This window comes from Oncorhynchus kisutch, linkage group LG17, assembly GCF_002021735.2.
Source record: "Oncorhynchus kisutch isolate 150728-3 linkage group LG17, Okis_V2, whole genome shotgun sequence".
NCBI lineage: Eukaryota > Metazoa > Chordata > Actinopteri > Salmoniformes > Salmonidae > Oncorhynchus > Oncorhynchus kisutch.
This window is the reverse complement of record NC_034190.2, coordinates 31,678,246-31,700,460: the sequence shown is the minus strand read 5'-3', so window position 1 is coordinate 31,700,460 and position 22,215 is coordinate 31,678,246. Positions and strand designations below refer to the sequence as shown.

The 22,215-nt window shown below is 42.8% G+C and overlaps 1 protein-coding gene across 2 annotated transcripts in view; it reads right to left on the bottom strand.

Moving 5' to 3' along the window:
- LOC109907461 (atrial natriuretic peptide receptor 1-like) overlaps positions 1 to 22,215 on the bottom strand; it is a 117,500-nt gene that overhangs the window by 73,075 nt on the left and 22,210 nt on the right. For both annotated transcript variants that reach the window (XM_031793557.1, XM_020505423.2), the window contains one exon: positions 11,947 to 12,134. In XM_031793557.1, coding sequence (XP_031649417.1) covers positions 11,947 to 12,134 — 188 coding nt within the window. The remainder of the gene's footprint in view (positions 1 to 11,946; positions 12,135 to 22,215) is intronic.

The window sequence follows — 22,215 nt, the reverse complement described above, 5'->3', positions numbered from 1 at the left end:
AATCCTGGCGCACAGCTCGGACACTCATGCATGCCCCACAAGACATGCCACCAGAGGTCTCTTCACAGTCCCCAATTCCAGAACAGACTATGGGAGGCGCACAGTACTACATAGAGCCATTACTACATAGAACTCTATTCCACATCAAGTAACTGATGCAAGCAGTTAAATGTGATTAAAAAAACATACACCTTATGGAACAGCAGGGCCTGTGAAGCAAAACTAACATTGGCATACACTTATGCATACACACACAATGACATATGCACTATACACACATGTACACATTGATTTTGTATTGTAGATATGTAGTAGTGGTGGGGTAGGGGCCTGACGGCACACAGTGTGTTTGTGAAATCTGTAAATGTTTTGTAAAATTATATAACTGCCTCAATTTTGCTGGACACCAGGAAGAGCAGAAAATGGGGATCCATAATAAATACAAAATACAAACATGGCCACACTATACCAGTAGATGCATGTCAGCACATAAGCTAATATGCTTAAATATTCTCAAAATATTTCAAAAATCTGTCGTTCTGCCCCTGAACAGGCAGTTAACCCACTGTTCCTAGGCCGTCATTGTAAATAAGAATTTGTTCTTAACTGACTTGCCTAGTTAAATAAAGGTAAAATAATATTTTTTTTTTTAAATACTCATGAAACATAAGACCAAATAACACCAAATGTGGAATGTAAGTCCATGGTACATGTCTTAGTTTAGTTTTAAAAAAGGGATTGGTCAAAAGGTGGCTAATTTATTGACAAATCAAAAATCTGATTTGAAACCACTGTAAATCCACTCCACAGTGGCTTATGAGCTTGTCATTGCTATCATAGACATCTCTAAGATGAACCACACTGAATTTGGTATTGATATCTCGAAAAACAAGGAAACTATAAACAACAAATTCCTTACATATGTAACGCCAATGCTCAAAATGGTCAGTGTCACTCCATATTTTGTATTTAGACTTATGATTGCACTTTTTTTAATTTAGATTTTTAATTTAAACTTTATTTAACCAGGAAGGTCAGTTGAGAACAAGTTCTCATTAACAACTGTGACCTGGCCAAGATAAAGCAAAGCAGTGTAACACAAACAACAACACAGAGTTACACATGGAATAAACAAACGTACAGTCAATAATACAATAGAGAAAGTCTATATACAGTGTGTGCAAATGGCGTGAGGGGGTAAGAAAATAAATAGGCCATAGTAGGTGAAGTAATTACAATTTAGCAAATTAACACTGGAGTGATAGATGTGCAGATGATGATGTTCAAGTAGAAATACTGGTGTACAATAGAGCAAAAAAGTAAATAAAAACAATATGGGGATGAGGTAGGTAGATTTTTAGGCTATTTACAGATGGGCTATGTACAGCTGCAGCGATCGGTTAGCTGCTCAGATAGCTGATGCTTAAAGCTAGTGAGGGAGATATAAGTCTCCAACTTCTGCAATTTTTGCCATTCGTTCCAGTCATTGGCAGCAGAGAACTGGAAGGAAAGGCGGCCAAAGGAGGTGTTGGCTTTAGGGATGACCAGTGAGATATACCTGCTGGAGCATGTGCTACGGGTGGGTGTTGTTATGGTGACCAGTGAGCTGAGATAAAGCGGAGCTTTACCAAGACAAGACTTATAGATGACCTGGAGCCAGTGGGTCTGTCGACGAATATGTAGCGAGGGCCAGCCGACGAGCGCATACAGGTCGCAGTGGTGGGTGGTATATGGGACTTTGGTGACAAAACAGATAGAACTGTGATAGCCTGCAATCCAGTTTGCTGAGTAGAGTGTTGGAGGCTATTTTGTAAATGACATCGCCGAAGTCGAGGAGCGGTAGGATAGTCAATTTTACGAGGGTATGTTTGGCAGCGTGAGTGAAGGAGGCTTTGTTGCAAAATAGGAAGCTGATTCTAGATTTAATTTTGGATTGGAGATGTTTAATATGAGTCTGGAAGGAGAGTTAAGATTGATTCTACATGATAGAGTGCTTGCTTTGTTATCAAACTGACCTTGTGTCCTTTCTGGCATCCTGTGAACCCCGTTCATTGCTGCTGCTCGCAGCTATATTTGTAATTGTTATGTATGCATCACCCTTAGTTACAACACATGACTTCATAACCACATGCTAGAGTTGAGGGAATACATGGTTGCTCTGAGATCAGTAAGTATAAGAGCTTAGCCTACAGCAAAACAACAACAGAAGACACATCAAGCCTTTTTGTTTATGTGTTAATGGACCATGTGCAACAATCAAATCTGTCCCCTTGTCTTTTATCCTCCTTTGTTCTTTCATCCAAGAGTTCCGGGATGATGGTGTTAATGTGAGCCAAGCACTTCATGGCTACCAACGTGAGTGCTACGGGGCGGTAGTCATTTAGGCAGGTTACCATCGCTTTCTTGAGCACAGGGACATGTAGGTATTACAGACTCTCTCATGGAGAGTTTGAAAATGTCAGTTAAGACAAATGCTCTGAGTATATGTCCTGGTAATCTTTCTAGTTACGTTACAGCCTCATTCTAAATATTAAAAAAATCCTCATCAATCTACACACAATGACAAAGCGAAAACAGTTATTTTTTTGTGCAAATTTATTGAAAAAAAAAAAAAAATACCTTATTTACATAAGAATTCAGACCCTTTGATATGAGACTCAAATTTGAGCTCATCCTTGAGATGTTTCTACAAGATGATTGGGAGTCCAACTGTGGTAAATTAAATTGATTGGACATGATTTGGAAAGGCACACACTGGTCTGTATAAGGTCCCACAGTTGAAAATACATGTCAGAGCAAAAACCAAGCCATGAGGTCGAAGGATTTGTCCGTAGAGCTCAGAGACAGGATCTGGAGAAGGGTACCAAAACATTTCTGCAGCATTGCAGGTCCACAAGAACACAGTGGACTCCATCAATCTTAAATGGAAGAAGTTTGGAACCACCAAGACTTTCTTAGAGCTGGCCGCCGAGCCAAACTGAGCAATCGGGAGAGAAGGGCCTTGGTCAGGGAGGTGACCAAGAACCCGATGGTCACTCTGACAGAGCTCCAGAGTGCCTCTGTGGAGATGGGAGAACTTTCCAGAAGGACAACCATTTCTGCAGCACTCCACCAATCTCCACCAATCAGCCACTGAGGAGTGGCTTCCAGATCCTCAGTAAAAGGCACATGCCAGTCTGCTTGGAGTTTGCCAAATGCACTTAAAGTACTCTCAGACCATGAAAAACAAGATTCTCTGGTCTGATGAAACCAATATTGAAGTCTTTGGCCTGAATGCCAAGCGTCACCTCTGAAGGAAGCCCGTCACCATCCCTACTATGAAACATGGTGGTGGAAGCATCATGCTGTGTACAGGTGTGCGAAGCTTGCAGTGTCATACCCAAGAAGACTCGAAGCTGTAATTGCTGCCAAAGATGCTTCAACAAACTATTGAGTAAAACGTCTGAATACACATGTAAATGTAATATTTCAGATTTAAAAAAAAATACTTTTGCAAACATGACTAAAAACATGCTTTTGCGTTGTCATTTTGCGGTATTGTGTGTAGATTAATGAGGGGGAAAAAACAATTTAATCCATTTTAGAATAAGGTTGTTACGTAACAAAATGTGGAAAAAAATCAAGGGATCCGAATACTGTTTTCAATTTCCAAACAATCAGTGTCTGAAATAAGACCATGACCAACCAGGAATACCTGGTGCACTGAAAAATTGGAATAACAGGAGACTGGTGTTTGGGGACAGAAAACCAATTTCAACACATCATTGGCACATTGGCCCAATGCTGTACTCAAGATAGCGTCTGTGACATCAGCAGATGGGACTTGTAAAATTTGAATTAAATCTAAATAGCACAATAATTGTGTTCATCAAAGTCTGTGTGTTTAAGAGAGACTTCTGGGCCACGTCTCAATCAACTGCTTCCGCCGGTGTCTGTAAAAATGACTGGAGATGAATAGGTTCTTTCCACATCATAAGAGTACGTGTCAACCCACATATTTTTTTATATATATAAATCTGAGCTTTCTATATCTGTCAGATAAAGGATACATACTTCAAAACACTTCCTTTTGATTTCTTTTTTGACTATCTGTTTTGCCACGTATGAATGTGTCATTCAATGCGTTTCTAAATATATTTTTCTGACACAGTTGAAGTCGGAAGTTTACATACACCTTAGCCAAACACATTTAAACTCAGTTTTTCACAATTCCTGACATTTAACCTGAGTAAAAATTCCCTGTCTTAGTTCAGTTAGGATCACCACTTTATTTTAAGAATGTGAAATGGCAGAATAATAGTAGAGAGAATGATTTATTTCAGCTTTCATTTCTTTCATCACATTCCTCAGTCAGAAGTTAACATACAATCATTTAGTATTTGGTAGCATTGCCTTTAAATTGTTTAACTTGGGTTAAACGTTTCAGGTAGCTTTCCACAAACTTCCCACAATAAGTTTTATGTATTTTGGCTCATTCCTCCTGACAGAGCTGGTGTAACTGAGTCAAGTTTGTAGGCCTCCTTGGTCGCACACGCTTTTTCAGGTCTGCACACACATTTTCTATAGGATTGAGGTCAGGGCTTTGTGATGGCCACTCCAATACCTTGACTTTGTTGTCCTTAAACCATTTTGCCACAACTTTGGAAGTATGCTTGGGGTCATTGTCCATTTGGAAGACCTATTTGTGACCAAGCTTTAACTTCCTCACTGATGTCTTGAGATGTTGCTTCAATATATCCACATAATTTTCCATTCTCATGATGCCATCTATTTTGTGAAGTGCATCAGTCCCTCCTACAGCAAAGCACCCCCACAACATGATTCTGCCACCCCCGTGCTTCACGGTTGGGATGGTGTTCTTCGGCTTGCAAGCCTCCCTCTTTTTCCTCAAAACAATGGTCATTATGGCCAAACAGTTCTATTTCTGTTTCATCAGACCAGAGGACATTTCTCCAAAAAGTACGATCTTTGACCCCATGTGCAGTTGCAAACCATAGTCTGGCTTTTTTATGGTGGTTTTGGAGCAGTGGCTTCTTCCTTGCTAAGCGGCCTTTCAGGTTATGTCGATATAGGACTTGTTTTATTGTGGATATAGATACTTTTGTACCCCTTTTCCTCCAGCATCTTCACAAGGTCCTTTGCTGTTGTTCTGGGATTAATTTGCACTTTTCGCACCAAAGTACGTTCATCTCTAGGAGACAGAACGTGTCTCCTTCCTGAGCGGTATGACGGCTCCCATGGTGTTTATACTTGCGTACTATTGTTTTGTGCAGATGAACGTGGTACCTTCAGGCGTTTGGAAATTACTCCCAAAGATGACCCAGTGTCACGACTTCCGCCGAAGTTGGCTCCCCTGCCTGTTCGGGCGGTGCTCGGTGGTCGTCGTCACCGTCCTACTAGCCACTACCGATCCCTTTTTCGTTTGTCTGTTGGTTTTGTCTTATTAGTTTCACCTGTGTGCATTTTAGTTTAATTAGCGTCCTTATATTTAGTAGGTTGTCCCGCCCTTGTTTTGTGCGGGATTGTTTTTGTATTCCTGTTATTTGGTGGTGTTCATGAGTTTTATTCTCCGGACTATTCTGGTCCTGCTTTGGATTATTCACCCTGTGTGTTGGGTTGACCGTTGTTTTGTGCGCCGGAGAATAAACTGTCTAATAATTTAAACCTGCTCTCTGCGCCTGATTCCACCCACCTTAGTAATTTGTGACACCCAGACTTATGGAGGTCTGGTTCATCCTTTTTTCTGAGGTCTTCGCTGATTTATTTAGATTTTCCCATGATGTAAGGCAAAGAGGCACTGAGTTTGAGGGTAGACCTTGAGATACATCCACAGGTACACCTCCAATTGACTTAAATCATGTCAATTTGCATATCAGAAGCTTCTAAAGCCATGACATCATTTTCTGGAATTTTCCAAACTGTTTAAAACCACAGTCAACTTAGTGTATGTAAACTTCTGACCTACTGGAATTGTGATACAGTGAATTTTAAGTGAAATAATCTGTCTGTAAACAATTGTTGGAAAAATGACTTGTGTCATGCACAAAATAGATGTCCTAACCGACTTGCCAAAACTATAGTTAGTTAACAAGAAATTTGTGGAGTGGTTGAAAAACAAGTTTTAATGACTCCAACCTAATACCCTGACTACACCGCTCGAATCGCGTGCGCGAGCATTGCAAAATAAATTTAGGAATCTATGTTATTCAATTATTCCACCCACACTGCTCGCGCACATCAATGAGCGTCTGCGTTGCCAAGGGCTAAAATAGAAGTAATTCCTATTGCTGACTCAGATCGTGCTGCAAGTCCTACCTCTCCCATCTCCTCATTGGTTTATAGAAGCAGGTACCCACGTGCCATCTCCTCATTGGTTATACGCATGTGGGTGATTGAAAGATGAACTGTTGCCGGTTGTCGTGGTAATATTATGAAAGTTTAGATGCCAATCACCATATAAGTTAAATGATGAAAACGCCTGGAAGGAGGAGAGATGACTAGAAAAGATTCGGTTGACCATTTTCATGTGTGGATTAATTGTCGGAGAAGAGGACCTTGTGCATTTCAGGTACAATAACAACCTAATGTTTATATCCCAGGACAAATTAGCTAGCAACAGCAAGCTAGCTAAAGAGGACAAATTAGTAAGCAAGTGCAAGCTAACTAGCTAAACTGCCATAAATGTTTAATGCTTTTCGACCTGTCCCCAAAATTTATATTTTAACCGGCGTGTCGTGATCGCGTTTGGTGTAGGGGAACAAAATACATTTATGCACGATGGCGCACGATGGCGCACGATGGTGCACGCGCGCAGCCGGTTTGGGTTCCGTGTAGGTGTATGTAAACTTCTGACTTCAACTGTGCCTACAGGGGTCCTAAAATTCTAAATCAAATATCTAAATGGCCCATGGTATTGTATGACCATCTTGCCTGACGAGTCAAACTGAATTCTTCCGCAGCTCTATGTTTGCTACATACTTCAGACTGCCATCGTTGAAATCTTTTGTGATGACGTCAAAATGAGGGGTGCTGTACAAAAACAAAGTCATCAGTGATTGGATCATCTCTAACCAATCAGAGTATCAAAGCCAATGACGAATTCTCAAATGCCGTATACCCACCTGTGTTTAAAAAAAGACTAGGCAAGTCAGTTAAGACCAAATTACAATGACGGCCTACACCGGCCAAACCTGGACGACGTTGGGCCAATTGTGAGCCGCCCTATGGGACTCCCAATCACGGCCGGTTGTGATGCAGCCTGGATTCGAGTGCCTTAGACCGCTGCGCCACTTGGGAGCTCCAAGAAAGGGAAAGGGAAAGGGAAGGAGGATACCTAGTCAGTTGAACAACAATGTATTCAACTGAAATGTGTCTTCTGCATTTAACCCAACCCCTCTGAATCAGAGGTGCGGGAGGCTGCCTTAATCAACATCCACGTCTTCGGCGCCTGGGGAACAGTGGGTTAACTGCCTTGCTCAGACCAAACCATTGTTGTTTTTTCTCATATCATTCTCTCAGGCAGTCATGTATAATTTGGTTGATGACAAGTCAGACTGCAAGTGAACATGCATCAAACTGTTGCGTGATGATGAAATGAGTGGATGTTAAAATCCAAATGGAAAATATTTACACAAGAAGCAATCTAATATCACACAGTCAAACTCTCAGTCGTTTAGTAAGTTCGCCATTCTGCGATTCTCACTCATCCAGCCACTCGGGTCATGTGACAGTGTTGATGCCCATTCTGTGTTCTTTTTTTCTCAAACATTCTGTGTTCTTTTTTTCTCCCACATTCCATCATCTGAAATAGCTAATAGTGAGGCAAAATCCCATACGATTAGCATAACTCCTTCCCTCTGTTTCCCTACCGCAGACTCATCATCCTTTTATTTTTTTCCCTGTCTTTCTGTATGTTCAATGCATTCACTCTTTCTTCGTGACATGCTGCCTTCTTTCACTTTTCCAATCTACTTGATTTTTCCATTTCCTTGCTCGCTCTTCTTATTGTATTGTACAACAATAGTGAATGACGCAAGAGGAGACGGCAATCAATATAAAAAAAACGGAACTAAAACATACTGACCAAGTCATTTGTAATTAAACATGGCTTTATACATTTAGGCAAGAGATCATCTATAATACTCATGACGTGAGTCATGTTCTACCTATGTAATACATAGGAATGTATGACAAATGGGCTCTGTGCTACATGTGACACTTTTAAGATGAGGAGCCCGATCTTCCACGAGCTCGTGAGTAAAAACATGGCTGTAATTTAAGAATGTGGTGATATTGGTCAGAGCCTGCATTCTGTAAAAACTCAAGGATCTAAAAATCATACCAATCATACTAGACTTTATTTGCGAAGGAGTGAAATACATTTGATTTACAGTACAGACTAATGTACATGGCTAATTAGGGTTAGAAAACATGCGGACAGCGCTGTACACAGCTAGAGGTGCACGTTTTCCCCCCACTATTGTGTTCCAGCTTGCATCTATTTAAAATGTCCGCCAGAGGGACAAACTTTACATAACTTCCATTCACTGTGCAAGTTTGTTTTGTCAAATGGTTTAATATGCTGGGAAAATGGATTAGCTTGGTTTAACTGACCATAATACCAAGTGGTAACTGGCCGTAACATTGTAGGTGTGGTTGTAGTTTTGCTGTCTGGGTACTGTCATCAAGACAAGTCATCTGCATGCTAAACACACTATATTTCTTATACAGTGTTACTGTGTATTGGGAGATATAATCAGACATATTTAGCTGTAGCATGTTGTTTGGGATAGTCATATTTTCTTCATTCCTTTGTCTCATCCATTCCTCTCTTGAAAAAAAAAGGTACATAGAGTACATGGCCTTCAGAAAGTATTCATACCCCTTGATTTATTCCACATTATGTTGTGTTACAGCCTGAATTCAAAATGGAGTAAACTGATTTGTTTTCTCACCAATCTACACACAATACCCAATAATGACAAAGTGAAAACATGTTAACAGACATTTTTGCAAATTTATCCCAAATGAAATACAGAATTATCTTATTTACCTAAGTATTCTCACCCCTGAGTCAATACTTTGTAGAAGCACATTTGGCAGCGATTACAGCTGTGAGTCTTTCTGGGTAAATCTCTAAGAGTTTTGCACACCTGGATTGTGTAACATTTGCACATGATTATTTTCTGTTAAATTGTTTGGTTATCATTTCTAGACAACCATTTTCAAGTCTTGCAATAGATTTTCAACAATATTTAGGACAAAACTGTAACTGGGCCACTCAAGAACATTCACTGTCTTCTTGGTAAGCAACTCCAGTGTAGATTTGGCCTTGTGTTTTAGGTTATTGTCCTGCTGAAAGGTGGATTAATCACCCAGTGTCTGGTGGAAAACTGAACCAGGTATTCCCCTAGGATTTGCCTGCGCTTATCTCCATTCCGTTTCTTTTTACCCTGAAAAACTCCACAGTCCTTAATGATTACAAGTATACCCATAGTGGCATGTCGTGTGTGTAGGTGGGAAGTCAGGCGCAGGAGAATCAAACTTGGTATAATGGAGTAGTTTAATAACGTAAAACAAACTCCAAAACCAAAGTACATAATAAAATAAACGTGGGTACAAGAACCCCGTCACACACCAGTCCATAAATCACGAGCACAACAATAAACAATCTCTAACAAGGACATGAGGGTAAACAGAGGGTTAAATACACAACAATAAATTCATGGGATTGGAACCAGGTGTGTAGGAAGACAAGACAAAACCAATGGAAAATGAAACATGGATCAATGATGGCTAGAAGACCGGTGACGTCGACTGCCGAGCACCGCCCGAACAAGGAGAGGCATCGACTTCGGCAGAAGTCGTGACACATAGCATGATGCAGCCACCACTATGTTTGAAAATATGGAGAATGGTACTCAGTAGTGTGTTGTATTGGATTTGCCCCAAACATAACACTTTACATTCAGGACAAAAAGTGAATTGCTTTACCATATTGTTTGCAGTATTACTTTAGTGATTTGTTGCTAACAGGATACATGTTTTGGATATGTTTTATTCTGTACAGGCTTCCTTCTTTTCACTCTGTCAATTAGGTTAGTATTGTGGAGTACCTAACTCTAACTGTTTTAAAGTAACCATTGGCATAATGGTGAACAACTGAGTTAGGAAGGACACCCCGTATCTTTGTAGTGACTGGGTGTATTGATACAACATCTAAAGTGAAATTAATAACTTCACCATGCTCAAAGGGATATTCAATGTCTGCTTTATTATTTTACACAGAACAAAAATAAAAATTGTGTGTTGGTCCCATGTTTCATTAGCTGAAATAAAATATCCCAGAAATGTTCCATACGCACAAAAAGTTTATTTCTCTCAAATGTTTGTTTACATCCATGTTAGTGACTATTTCTCCTTTGCCAAGATAATCCATCCACCTTACAAGTGTGGCATATCATTCCTATTGATTAAACAGCATGATTATTACTCAAGTGCACCTTGTGCTGGGGACAATAAAAGGCCATGCTAAAATGTGCAGTTTTGTCACACAAAATAATGACACAGATATCTCAAGTTTTGAGGGAGTGTGCAATTGGCATGCTGACTGCCGGAGTGTCCACCTGAGCTGTTGCCAGAGAATGGAATGTTAATTTCTCTATCATAAACCACCTCCAATGTCCTTTTATAGAATTTGGCAGTACGTCTAACCGGCCTCACAACCGTATGGCGTCGTGTGGGTGAAAGGTTTGCTGATGTCAACTTTGTGAACAGAGTGCCCCATGGTGGCGGTGGGGTTATGGTATGGTCAGGCACAAGCTATGGACAATGAATACAATTGCATTTTATCGATGGCAAGTTCAATGCACAGAGATACCGTGTCGAGATCCTGAGGCCCACTGTCGTGCCATTCATCTGACGCCATCACCTTATGTTGTCCCAGTTATTCCATGGCCTGCATACTCACCAGACATGTCACCCATCTTCGCATATTTGGGATGCTCTGGATTGACATATACAACAGCGTGTTCCAGTTCCCACCAATATCCAGCAACCTCGCACAGCTTTTTAACAAGGCACACATGTTAATTGAAATGCATTCCAGGTGAATGCATTCCATTCTACCTCATGAAGCTGGTTAAGATAATGCCAAGAGCGTGCAAAGCTGTCATCAAGGCAAAGGGGGGCTACTTTGAAGAATCTCAAACACAAAATATATTTTAATTTGTTTAACACTTTTTTGGTTACTACATGATTCCATATGTCATTTCATAATTTTGATGTCGTCACTATTACTCTACAATGCAGAAAATAGTAAAATAAAGAAAAACCCTTGAATGAGTAGGTGTGTCTAAACTTTTGACTGGTACTGTATATTTAATCCATTTTAAATTCAGGCTGTAACACAACAAAATGTGGAAAAAGTCAAGGGGTATGAATACTTTCGTATTGTACCGTATATCACAGAAAAACCTTGCCATTTTTTGGCAAAGACTCAAATTTTTCACCGGGTTAATGCGATTTTCTTGAAATCATTATCAAAATAATGTAGCATGAACCTCTTACCTACAGATACAGCTGCATGATTTAACACTTTTTTTCTTATCTCTTGCTCAGTCATCACTCATTTACCCTCCCTCCCATCATAATATCACTCATAACTACAGTACCCCACTAAATCCCTCTCCTATATCCTCTACTCATTCTATCCCCCTTCCATTCCTCTTTTTTAAGCTACCTGGTAAAAAAAACTCTCGCCCGCCTTCATACCAGTCGTATATTACTCATAACTACAGCATAATAATAAATCAGATTTTTATTGCGCTTTTCCCAGACCCAAAGACGCAGTCCCCACTAAATCCTTCTCCCATACCCCTTACTCATTCTCTCCCTCCCTTCGTTCCTACAGACCTCCCTCATTCCTCTCTGTCATCCCCCTCTCACCCTGAAGGCCTTCTTGGCGGCGTGGTCGTCTGAGTCTCCTCTGTACCAGGGCCTAGCGGGCTGCTTCCTCAGGCTGTGTCCGAACAGGTCAATGAAGAAGAAGGCATAGTCCTCCGGGGGCAGGCCTTCCCTCCAGAACTGTACCATCAGCCTCCGGAAAGTGTCCCATGAGCAGCACATGTACACCACTGAAGAAAAAGTAGAAGAAGAAGAATGTATCAATGACATGTACCGTATATCAGTGGAATGTACCACTGTATGCTACGGTTTGTGTGCCACAGTGTAATTTACCAATGTGCTACTGTTTGTGTGCCCCTACAGAGGGTGGACAGAAAACAATAAGGGGAATTGGCTAGTACTGTTAATGGGCAATGCAGGTGCAACACTAAGGAAAAAGGACATAGGTGAAAGACTAACAACCACTGCACTGCAACCTGTTCTCAGAGCATTTCCTATTCTGTACGTAAATCCAAAACACTACATGTAGTATACGTTATGTTTCGTATCGTAGGCATTCATTTGTGGGTGTCCATCGCTCATTTCCTGTATGTTACGAATGACAATTTCTATTATATGTTAGGAATTTGCGAAACATACTATACAGTGAGTTCAGAAAGTATTCAGATACCTTTCATTCTTCCACATTTTGTTACTTTTCAGCCTTATTCTGAAATGGATTTAAAAAAACATCTCATCAATCTACACACAATACACCTTAATGACAAAACAGGTTCTTGGAAATGTTAGCAAATTGATAACAAATAATTAACAGAAATACCATATTCAGACCCTTTGCTATGAGACTTGAAATTGAGCTCAAGTGCATCCATTTATCAAAATTCTACAAAGTTCCAGAAAAAAGGACTGTCATGACATTGCCCTGCTATATTGTGGATAAAGAGTTACTGGTCTAACAGAACACAGAGGGTGTTCTTTAATGGAAGCATCTCCAACATAATCCAGGTAGATCAGGAAGTCTGACCGTCCGAGTGGCACGGTGGTCTCAGGCACTGCATCGCAGTTGCTAGCTGTGCCACTTTGCAGTTGTAGACTACTACCCATGAAACCTATTAGGCCTATGCCCTCGTAATGGCCGGTGCGTATTTCTCATGCACCGCTCCATATCTCAAAGCCATATCAAATATCTTGGTTGTAAAATAGGTAGTTGTCACGACTTCTCCCGAAGTCGATGCCTCTCCTTGTTCAGGCGGTGTTCGGCAGTCGACGTCGCCGGTCTTCTAGCCATCGCGATCCATTTTTCATTTGTTTTGTTTCATTTTCCCACACACCTGGTTCTCATTTCCCTCATTATGTGTTGGGTATTTAACCCTCTGTCCCCCCCCCCCTCCCCCATGTCTTTGTGTGGTATTGTTTATTGTAAGTGCTTGTGCACATTTTGTTTGACTGGTGCACGTCGGGATATTGTGCTCATACTTTGTATTTTTTATGCCGTTGGTTTTACTATTAAACTGCTCCGGCTATTATTAAGTTCTGCTCTCCTGCGTCTGACTTCCCTGCCACCAGATACGCACCCCTTACAGTAGTTAATAGAATGTTCTCTTTCTCTGTTTATGGGCATCCTTTCCATTTTTTCGATCCATGAGCTTGACTGTCTATCTGATACCATAGTCAGAGTATGTCTCTTTGCTGATGTCACATTGGACTTTGAATGTGAGTTTGCATGATCTTGTGGTAGCATGGCAACCACTGGAGAAGGAGGACAGCGAGTATAGCAGAAGAAAGAAAATTGCCAGAGGAGATCCTCCCACAGCTGAGATGCTTATGGTATTAAAATATAAATACATTCATGATAGACAGGATAAGACACTACTTCAAGTCTCAGGGGGGATGACATCACATCATAGTGGCTACTAGAACTCACCTGCAGCTCACCTCTGCTACAGTCACACTGCTTTCCCCACCTCCTATCCCACCAACAGTATAACTCAGCCGCCGACAATGTGATCTGAGTCAATTTAGCAGAATTAAATACTCACAAAATGTATTCTGTGGGTGCTAGATTGACTCAGTTCACACAGTCTGCTCTGCTGGCTGCTGAAGATGACGCAGAAAAGGAGGTCAGGGAGTGTAGCCGAAGGGTTTCTGTAGCACGTGAGCTAGTTGACAGGTGAGTGCTAGGCTATTTCTTCATTCATCCTTCCTCGATTCGCCTCCTGGAGAAGGTCAGAGGGTAGTGACCTTGTACGTTCTCCTCCAATACAGTTGCGATATAATACAGGTGAGGAGATAGGACGAAAGTCATCAAGAAAGACAAAGTGAGACAAAACCATATTGTGTTGTGATGTCACCCGCCCTGAGAACTAAAGTACTGTTAACCTAGCCCAACCAAGATCATAGTTTTGGTAGGATAATCAATATCAATATTTTATTTAATTTCATACAAAAAATGGTTAGTGGGTTTAGACATCCATCTTACTCCAAAACGAAAAATCATTGAATAGTTAAATCAATAGTGTCTAATACAAATAATAAGCAGAACGGCAGGGCTGGGCTAGACCAGAAACCTGCACACCCGGTAGATAGATCTCCATGCATGTTCTAGGTCAATGCATTGGTACTTTTAACAACATTTTCGTTGTCGTACAACCAATTCTAAAAGTCAACCAATAGCATATATAGCCCATTGGAGATACACTGCCTTCAGAAAGTATTCACACCCCTTGAAATGGCGCCGACAGAGATGTTTGCCTCGCATCGCGTTCTTAGGAAACTACATTATTATGCATTATTTAGTTTTTTTATGTATTATTTCTTACATTGTTAACCCAGGAAATCTTAAGTCTTATTATATACAGCCGCAAAGAACTATTGGATATAAGACCAACATCAACTTACCAACATTACAACCAGGAATACGACATTCCCAAAGCAGATCCTCTCTTCGGTCCACCACCCAGGACAATGGATCTAATCCCAGCAGCTGACCGAAAACACCGGCGACACAGAAGGGGCAGACGGACCGGTCTTCTGGTCAGGCTTCGTAAATGGGCATATCGCTCACCGCTCCTGAGTATACTACTCGCCAATGTCCAGTCTCTTGACAACAAGGTAGACTAAATTCGAGCAGGATTTGCCTTCCAGAGAGACATCAGAGATTGTAACATTCTCTGTTTCACAGAAACATGGCTCTCTCGGGATATGTTGTCGGAATCGGACCAGCCACCGGGCTTCTCCATGCATTGCGCCGACAGAGATAAACACCTCTCTGGGAAGAGGAAGGGCAGAGGTGTATGCTTTATGATTAACAACTCATGGTGTGATAATAATAACAGACAGGAACTCAAGTCCTTCTGCTCACCAAACCTAGAATTCCTTACAATCAAATGCAGGCAATTATACCTACCAAGAGAATTCTCGTCAGTTATAGTCCCAGCTGTGTACATCCCCCATCAAATGAACACCAAGACGGCTTATAGGAAAAAGCTCAAACAAGATGTACCTGTGACGAGAACCATTCAACACTGGTCTGACCAATCGGAAGCCATGCTCCAAGATGGTTCTGATCACACGGACTATGTTCCAGTCAGCCTCAGAGAACGACAATGCTGACTTGGTGAGTGCGTATATAAATACAGTAAGTGCATTGGAGATGTCATACCCACTGTGACTATTAAAACCTACCCTAACCAGAAACCATGGATGGATGGCGGCATTCCAAAAAACTGAAAGCGTGATCCATTGCATTTAACCATGGAAAGAGGTCTGGTGATATGGCTGAATATAAACAGTGTAGTTATTCCCTCCGCAAGGCAATCAAACAAGTGAAATGCCGGTACAGGGACAAGGTGGAGTCGCAGTTCAATGGCAGGGGCTACAGGAATCACAGTACAAAAAATACAAAAACAGCCACGTCACGGATACTGACGTCACACCTCCAGACAAACTAAACACCTTCTTTGCCCGCTTTGAGGATAATACAGTACCACCGTCGCGGCTCGCTAACAAAGACGGCACCCCCTCCCCTCTTCTCCTTCTCAGTGGCTGATGTGAGTAAAACATTTAAACATGTTAACCCTCGCAAGGCTGCTGGCCCAGACGGCATCCCGAGCCGCATCCTCAGAGCATGGGCAGACCAGCTGGCTGGTGTGTTTACGGACATATATAATCGCTCCCTATCCCAGTCTGTTGTCCCTATATGCTTCAAGATGGCTACCATTGTTCCTATACCCAAGAAGGCAAAGAAAACGGATCTAAATTACTACTATCCTGTAGCACTCGCTTCTGTCATCATGAAGTGCTTTGAGAGGCTAGTCATATCACCGCCATCTTACCGGCCACCCTAGACCCACTTCAGTTTGCATATCACCCCAACAGGTCCACAGATGACGTAATCGCCATCGCACTGCACACTGCCCTATCTCATCTGGACAAAAAGGAATACCTATGTAAGAATGCTGTTGATTGACTACAGCTCAGCATTAAACACCATAGTACCCTCCAAGCTCATCATCAAGCTTGAGACCCTGGGTCTCAAACCCTCCCTGTGCAACTGGGTCCTGGAGTTTCTGACGGGCCGCCCCCGTGTGGTGAAGGTAGGAAACAACATCTCCACTTCACTGACCCTCAACACTGAGGCCCCACAAGGGTGTGTGCTCAGCCCTCTCCTGTACTCCCTGTTCACCCACAACTGCGTGGCAATGCACACCTCCAACTCAATCACCAGGTTTGCAGACGACACAACAGTAGTGGGCTTGACCACCAACAACTACGAGACAGCCTACAGGGAGGAGGTGAGGGCACTCGGAGTGTGGTGTCAGGAAAACAACCTCTCATTCAACGTCAACAAAACAAAGGAGATGATCGTGGACTTCGGGAAACAGCAGAGGGAGCACCCCGCTATCCACATTGAAGGGTCAGCAGTGGAGAAGGTGGACAATTTTAAGGTCCTGTGCGTACACATCACAGACAAACTGAAATGGTCCACCCACACAGGAGGCTGAAGAAATTTGGCTTGTCAACCAAAACCCTGACAAACTTTTACAGATGCACAATTGAGAGCATCCTGTCGGGCTGTATCACAGCCTGGAATGGCAACTGCACCGCCCTCAACCGCAAGGCTCTCCAGAGGGTGGTGCGGTCTGCACAACACATCACTGGGGACAAACTACCTGCCCTCCATGACACCTACAGCACCCGATGTCACAGGAAGGCCAAAAACACGATCAAGGACAGCAACCACTCGAGCCACTGCCTGTTCACACAGCTATCATCCAGAAGGTGAGGTCAGTACAGGTGCATGAAAGCTGGGACCGAGAGATTGAGAAACATCTTCTATCTCAAGGCCATCAGACTGCTAAACAGTAATCACTAGCACAGAGCGGCAGCTGCCCACATTGAGACCCAATCACTGTACACTTTAATAAATGGTTCACTAGGGGCAGACGGACCGGTCTGTGCCAGTCAATTTAAACAATGCCACTTTAATAATTTTTTACATATCTTACATTACTCATATGTATATACCCTATTTTATACCATCTACTGCACCTTGCCTATGCACCTTGCCTCACTCATCCATATATTGAAATATTTACATATTCTCATTCACCCCTTTAGATTTGTGTTTATTAGGTAGTTGTTGGGGAATTGTTAGATTACTGTTTAGATTTGTGTGTATTAGGTAGTTGTTGGGAATTGTTAGATCATTTGTTAGATATTAATGCACCGCTGGAACTAGAAGCACAAGCATTTCGCTACACTCACATTAACATCTGCTAACCATGTGTATGTGACCAATAAAATTAGATTTGACTTTTTCACATTTTGTTGTGTTACAAAGCTGAGCAGGAGGCCTCCCCCAGGGGGCATGGAGCTGGGCAGTCAGGACGGTTCCGGTGGAAAGCCAGGATCATGGCTGGGTCGAGGATGACCTGAGGAGGACCCAGGACCGTTCATCGGGTCTGTACCCCTCCCAATCCACCAGGTAGTAGATGCAACCACCCAGGCGCTTGGTGTCAAGGAGGGCTTGGATGGAATAAGCCGGTGCACCGCCGATGTCAAATGGCAGGTTGGAGAGGGCTGTACCTCACAGGCTTGAGGAGGTAGGCGACGGTAGGTGACAGGATTGATGAGGTGTCTTATTTTGAAGGGAACAATGAACCGGGCACTGAACTTTTTTCAGGGGTCACGACGCCAGATGTCCCGGGTAGAGAGCCACACACGTTGCCCAGGGTGGAAGAGTGCAGTAGGTCGGCGACGGCGGTCAGCGAACCGTTTCTGGGAGAGTGACGCTTGATGGAGGTGCCGATGTGTGGTCTCCCAAACCTGCTCACTCCATCAAAACCACTCGACGGCAGGCACAGTTCCGGGCTTGGTCTCCCATGGGAACACGTGGGGTTGGTACCCGAGGACACACTGAAAAGGAGTGAGATGGAGTGAGGAGGAATGCACCAGGGAGTTCTGTGCGTATTCGGTCCAGGCTAGATAGCTACTCCACTCGTGTGGTTGGTGGGTGCAGTGTTGACGAAGGTATTTCCCTTTTTCCAGATTCAGATGTTCCGTCTGCCCGTTGGTTTGGGGATGGATAGGGATAGGCTGATGGAGAGGGGGGGGGGGGGGGGGTCATGCACTCGGCCATTTCACTTGGAACATGCACTCGGCCATTTCCATGGCATTAGTTAGATGCGGAAGGAGGATGAGTCGGCACATCTTGGAGAACCGGTCCACTACAACTAGCAGAAAGAGGAGCCGGGATACCAAACTGCCTTTTGGTAATATTCAAAAACGTACAGGTGCTTATCCGGGCGGAAGTGGAGGGACTGTGTTCACCCCTTCGTCGGGGACGAATCGGACATCTAGTGAGTAGGTGGTTACTCTCTCCACAATAGAGGCACAGGTTTTCACGTACCCTCCGTTGTCTCTCGGCAGGCGTGAGAGGGGCACGGCAGAGTTGCATGGGTTTGGGACTATTGGACCGTGGTGGACAAGAGAAGGGCGTGGAAGACTCGCAGGCAATGGGCGACTGTATAGGTCTGCGGTCCACCAGTAGGTTGCCAATGGATATGGACATCTGGATGTATTGGTTTAGGTCTGTTAAATCTCGGCCTGTAACTCCCGATTAAGACCACTCCGGTACACTGTAAGGAGAACTGGTTCACTCCATCCACTGCCGGAAGTCATGGTGCGGAACTCAAGGGTATACTCAGTGGTGGAGCGATGGCCCAGTCGCAGCTCACATAACAGGTCCCCAGTGTGATGACCTGAAACCTCCTTGAAGAGGGGGTGATTCAGAACTTTGAGCAGCCCTAAGGGCTGCGACCCAATCCAGAGCTTTGCCTGGGAGTAGGGTGATGACGAAGTCCACCCTGTCTTTGTCAGAGGTGAAGTCAGCAGGGTGATAGTCTATGTACAGGTTACACTGCATGAGAAATCATTGACATTTCCCTGGGGAGCCGTCATATTTATTAGGCATGGATATAGGGGAGGATGAACGAGAGGAGGCTGTGGCACCTAATAACGGTGAAGCAGGAATGGACTGGCGAAGGAGGTCACAGAGTTCATCGATCCGTTCCTCCTGTCGGGTTAGACGTAGCTGCAGCTCTGCTGAATCCATCTGTCGTTTTTGGTGAGATTCTGTAATGAACACGATAGGAGACAGAGAGCTGGTTTCAAGCACAGAGCGCAGCAGGTGTTTATTGGAAGGGACCATAGGAGGCAGGTAGCTGGGTCCAGGGGCAGGCAGAAGGTCATATACACGGGAGGAGTGAAGAACGGGAAAAAACAGAGCTCCGAAAGAAGTGTCTCAAAACAAACAATACCTCACAGTGATTGGGTGCAAGGAACTGAACTAAATAGTGTGAGATGATGATATGCAGGTGTGTGAGCAGGTGATTAGAATTCCGGTGATTGGGATCTGGAGTGTGAGCTGGAAAGTGGGCTGCGTTCCAGGGATCTAAGTGTTTGGGAGTGTGAGTTGGACGCAGACGTTACAAAATTCAAATGGATTTCATTGTAATTTCTTTGTTAACAATTTACAAAAACTCTAATGTCAAAGTGGAAGAAAAATGAAGAATTATTGAAAAATACTAATATATCTTCATTAGATAAGTATTCAACCTCCTGAGTCAATAAATGTTGGAATCACCTTTGGCAGATATTACCTCTGTGAGTATTTCTGGGTAAGTCTCTAAGAGCTTTGCACACCTGGACTGTACAATGTTTGCAAATTCTTCTTCCTTTTTTTATTCTTCAAGCTCTGTCAAGTTCATTATTCATCTTGGTAAGCAACTACAGTGTATATTTGGCCTTGTGTTTTAGGTTATTGACCTGCTGAAAGGCAAATGTCTCCCAGTGTCTGTTGGAAACCAGACTAAACCAGGTTTTGCTCTCTGATTTTACCTGTGCTTAGCTCTATTCCATTTCTTTTTATAATAAAGAACTCCTTAGTCCTTGCCAATGACAAGCATACCCATAACATGATGCAGCCACCACCAAAATATGGAGAGTCATACAGTGATGTTTTGTATTGGATTTGCCCCCACATAACACTTTGTATTTAGTATTTTTTTGCAGTTTTAGTTTAGTGCATTAATACAAACAATATGTATGTTTTGGAATTTGTTCATTCTGTACAGGCTTCCTTCTTTTCACTCTGTCAATTAGGTTAGTATTGTGGAGTAACTAAAATGTTGTTGATCCATCCTCAGTTTTCTCCTATCACAGCCATTAAACTCTGTAACTGTTTTGAAGTCACCATTGAAATCCCTGAGCGCTTTCAGTCCTCTCTGGCACTGAGTTAAGAAGTTTCCTTGTATCTTTGTAGTGACTGGGTGTATTGATACACCATCCAAAGTGTAATTAATAACTTTACCATGCTCAAAGGGATATTTAATGTGTTTTTTTTTACCCATCTACCAATAGGGGCCCTTCTTTGCGAGGCATTGGAAAACCTCAAGCCATTTCAGCTTTTCATTTCTAATTTATTAGTAAAAATGTCTAAAAACATAATTCCACTTTGACATTACGGGGTATTGTGTGTAGACGAGTGACATAAAATCTACATTTAAACATTTTAAATTCATGCTGCAACACAACCAAATGTGTAAGAAGTCCAGGGGTGTAAATACTTTCTGAAGGCACTGTATGCGAGAATGCTGTTCATTGACTACAGGTCAGCATTCAACACTATTGTTCCCTCCAAGCTCGACATCAAGTTCAAAGTCCTGGATCCTGGACTTCCTGACCGGGCAAACCACATGCTGTGAGGATTGGCAACAACACCTCCTCCACACTGCATCTTAACACAGGGGCCGCCCAGGGGTGTGTCCTCAGTCCTCTGCTGTACTCCCTGTTCACCCACAACTGCATGGCTTTGCATGACTCCAACTCCATCATAAAATTTGCTGACGACACCACGGTTGTAGGACTGATAACAAACAACGACGAGTCGGACTATAGCGAGGAGGTACAGTGAGGGAAAAAGTATTTGATCCCTGGCTTTTGGATTTTGTACGTTTGCCCACTGACAAATAAATTATCAGTCTATAATTTTAATGGTAGGTTTATTTGAACAGTGAGAGACAGAATAACAACAACAAAAATCCAGAAAAAAACACATGTCAAAAATGTTATTAAGTGATTTGCATTTTAATGAGGGAAATAAGTATTTGACTCCCTCTCAATCAGAAAGATATCTGGCTCCCAGGTGTATTTTATACAGGTAACCAGCTAAGATTAGGAGCACACTCTTAAAGGGAGTGCCCCTAATCTCAGTTTGTATAAAAAAGACACCTGTCCACAGAAGCAATCAATCAATCAGATTCCAAACTCTCCACCATGGCCAAGACCAAAGAGCTCTCCAAAGATGTCAGGGACAACATTGTAGACCTACACAAGGCTGGAATGGGCTACAATACCATCGCCAAGCAGCTTGGTGAGAAGGTGATAACAGTTGGTGCGATTATTCGCAAATAGAAAAAACACAGAAGAACTGTCAATCTCCCTCGGCCTGGGGCTCCATGCAAGATCTCACCTCGTGGAGTTGCAATGATCATGAGAACGGTGAGGAATCCGCCCAGAACTACACGGGATGATCTTGTCAATGATTTCAAGGCAGTTGGGACCATAGTCACCAAGAAAACAATTGGTAACACACTACGCCGTGAAGGACTGAAATCCTGCAGCGCCCGCAAGGTCCCCGTGTTCAAGAAAGCACATATACATGCCCGATTGATCAAATACTTTTTTCCCTCACTGTAAGTGAACTGGCATTGTGATGTCATTGGCAACAACCTCTCCCTCAACATCAGC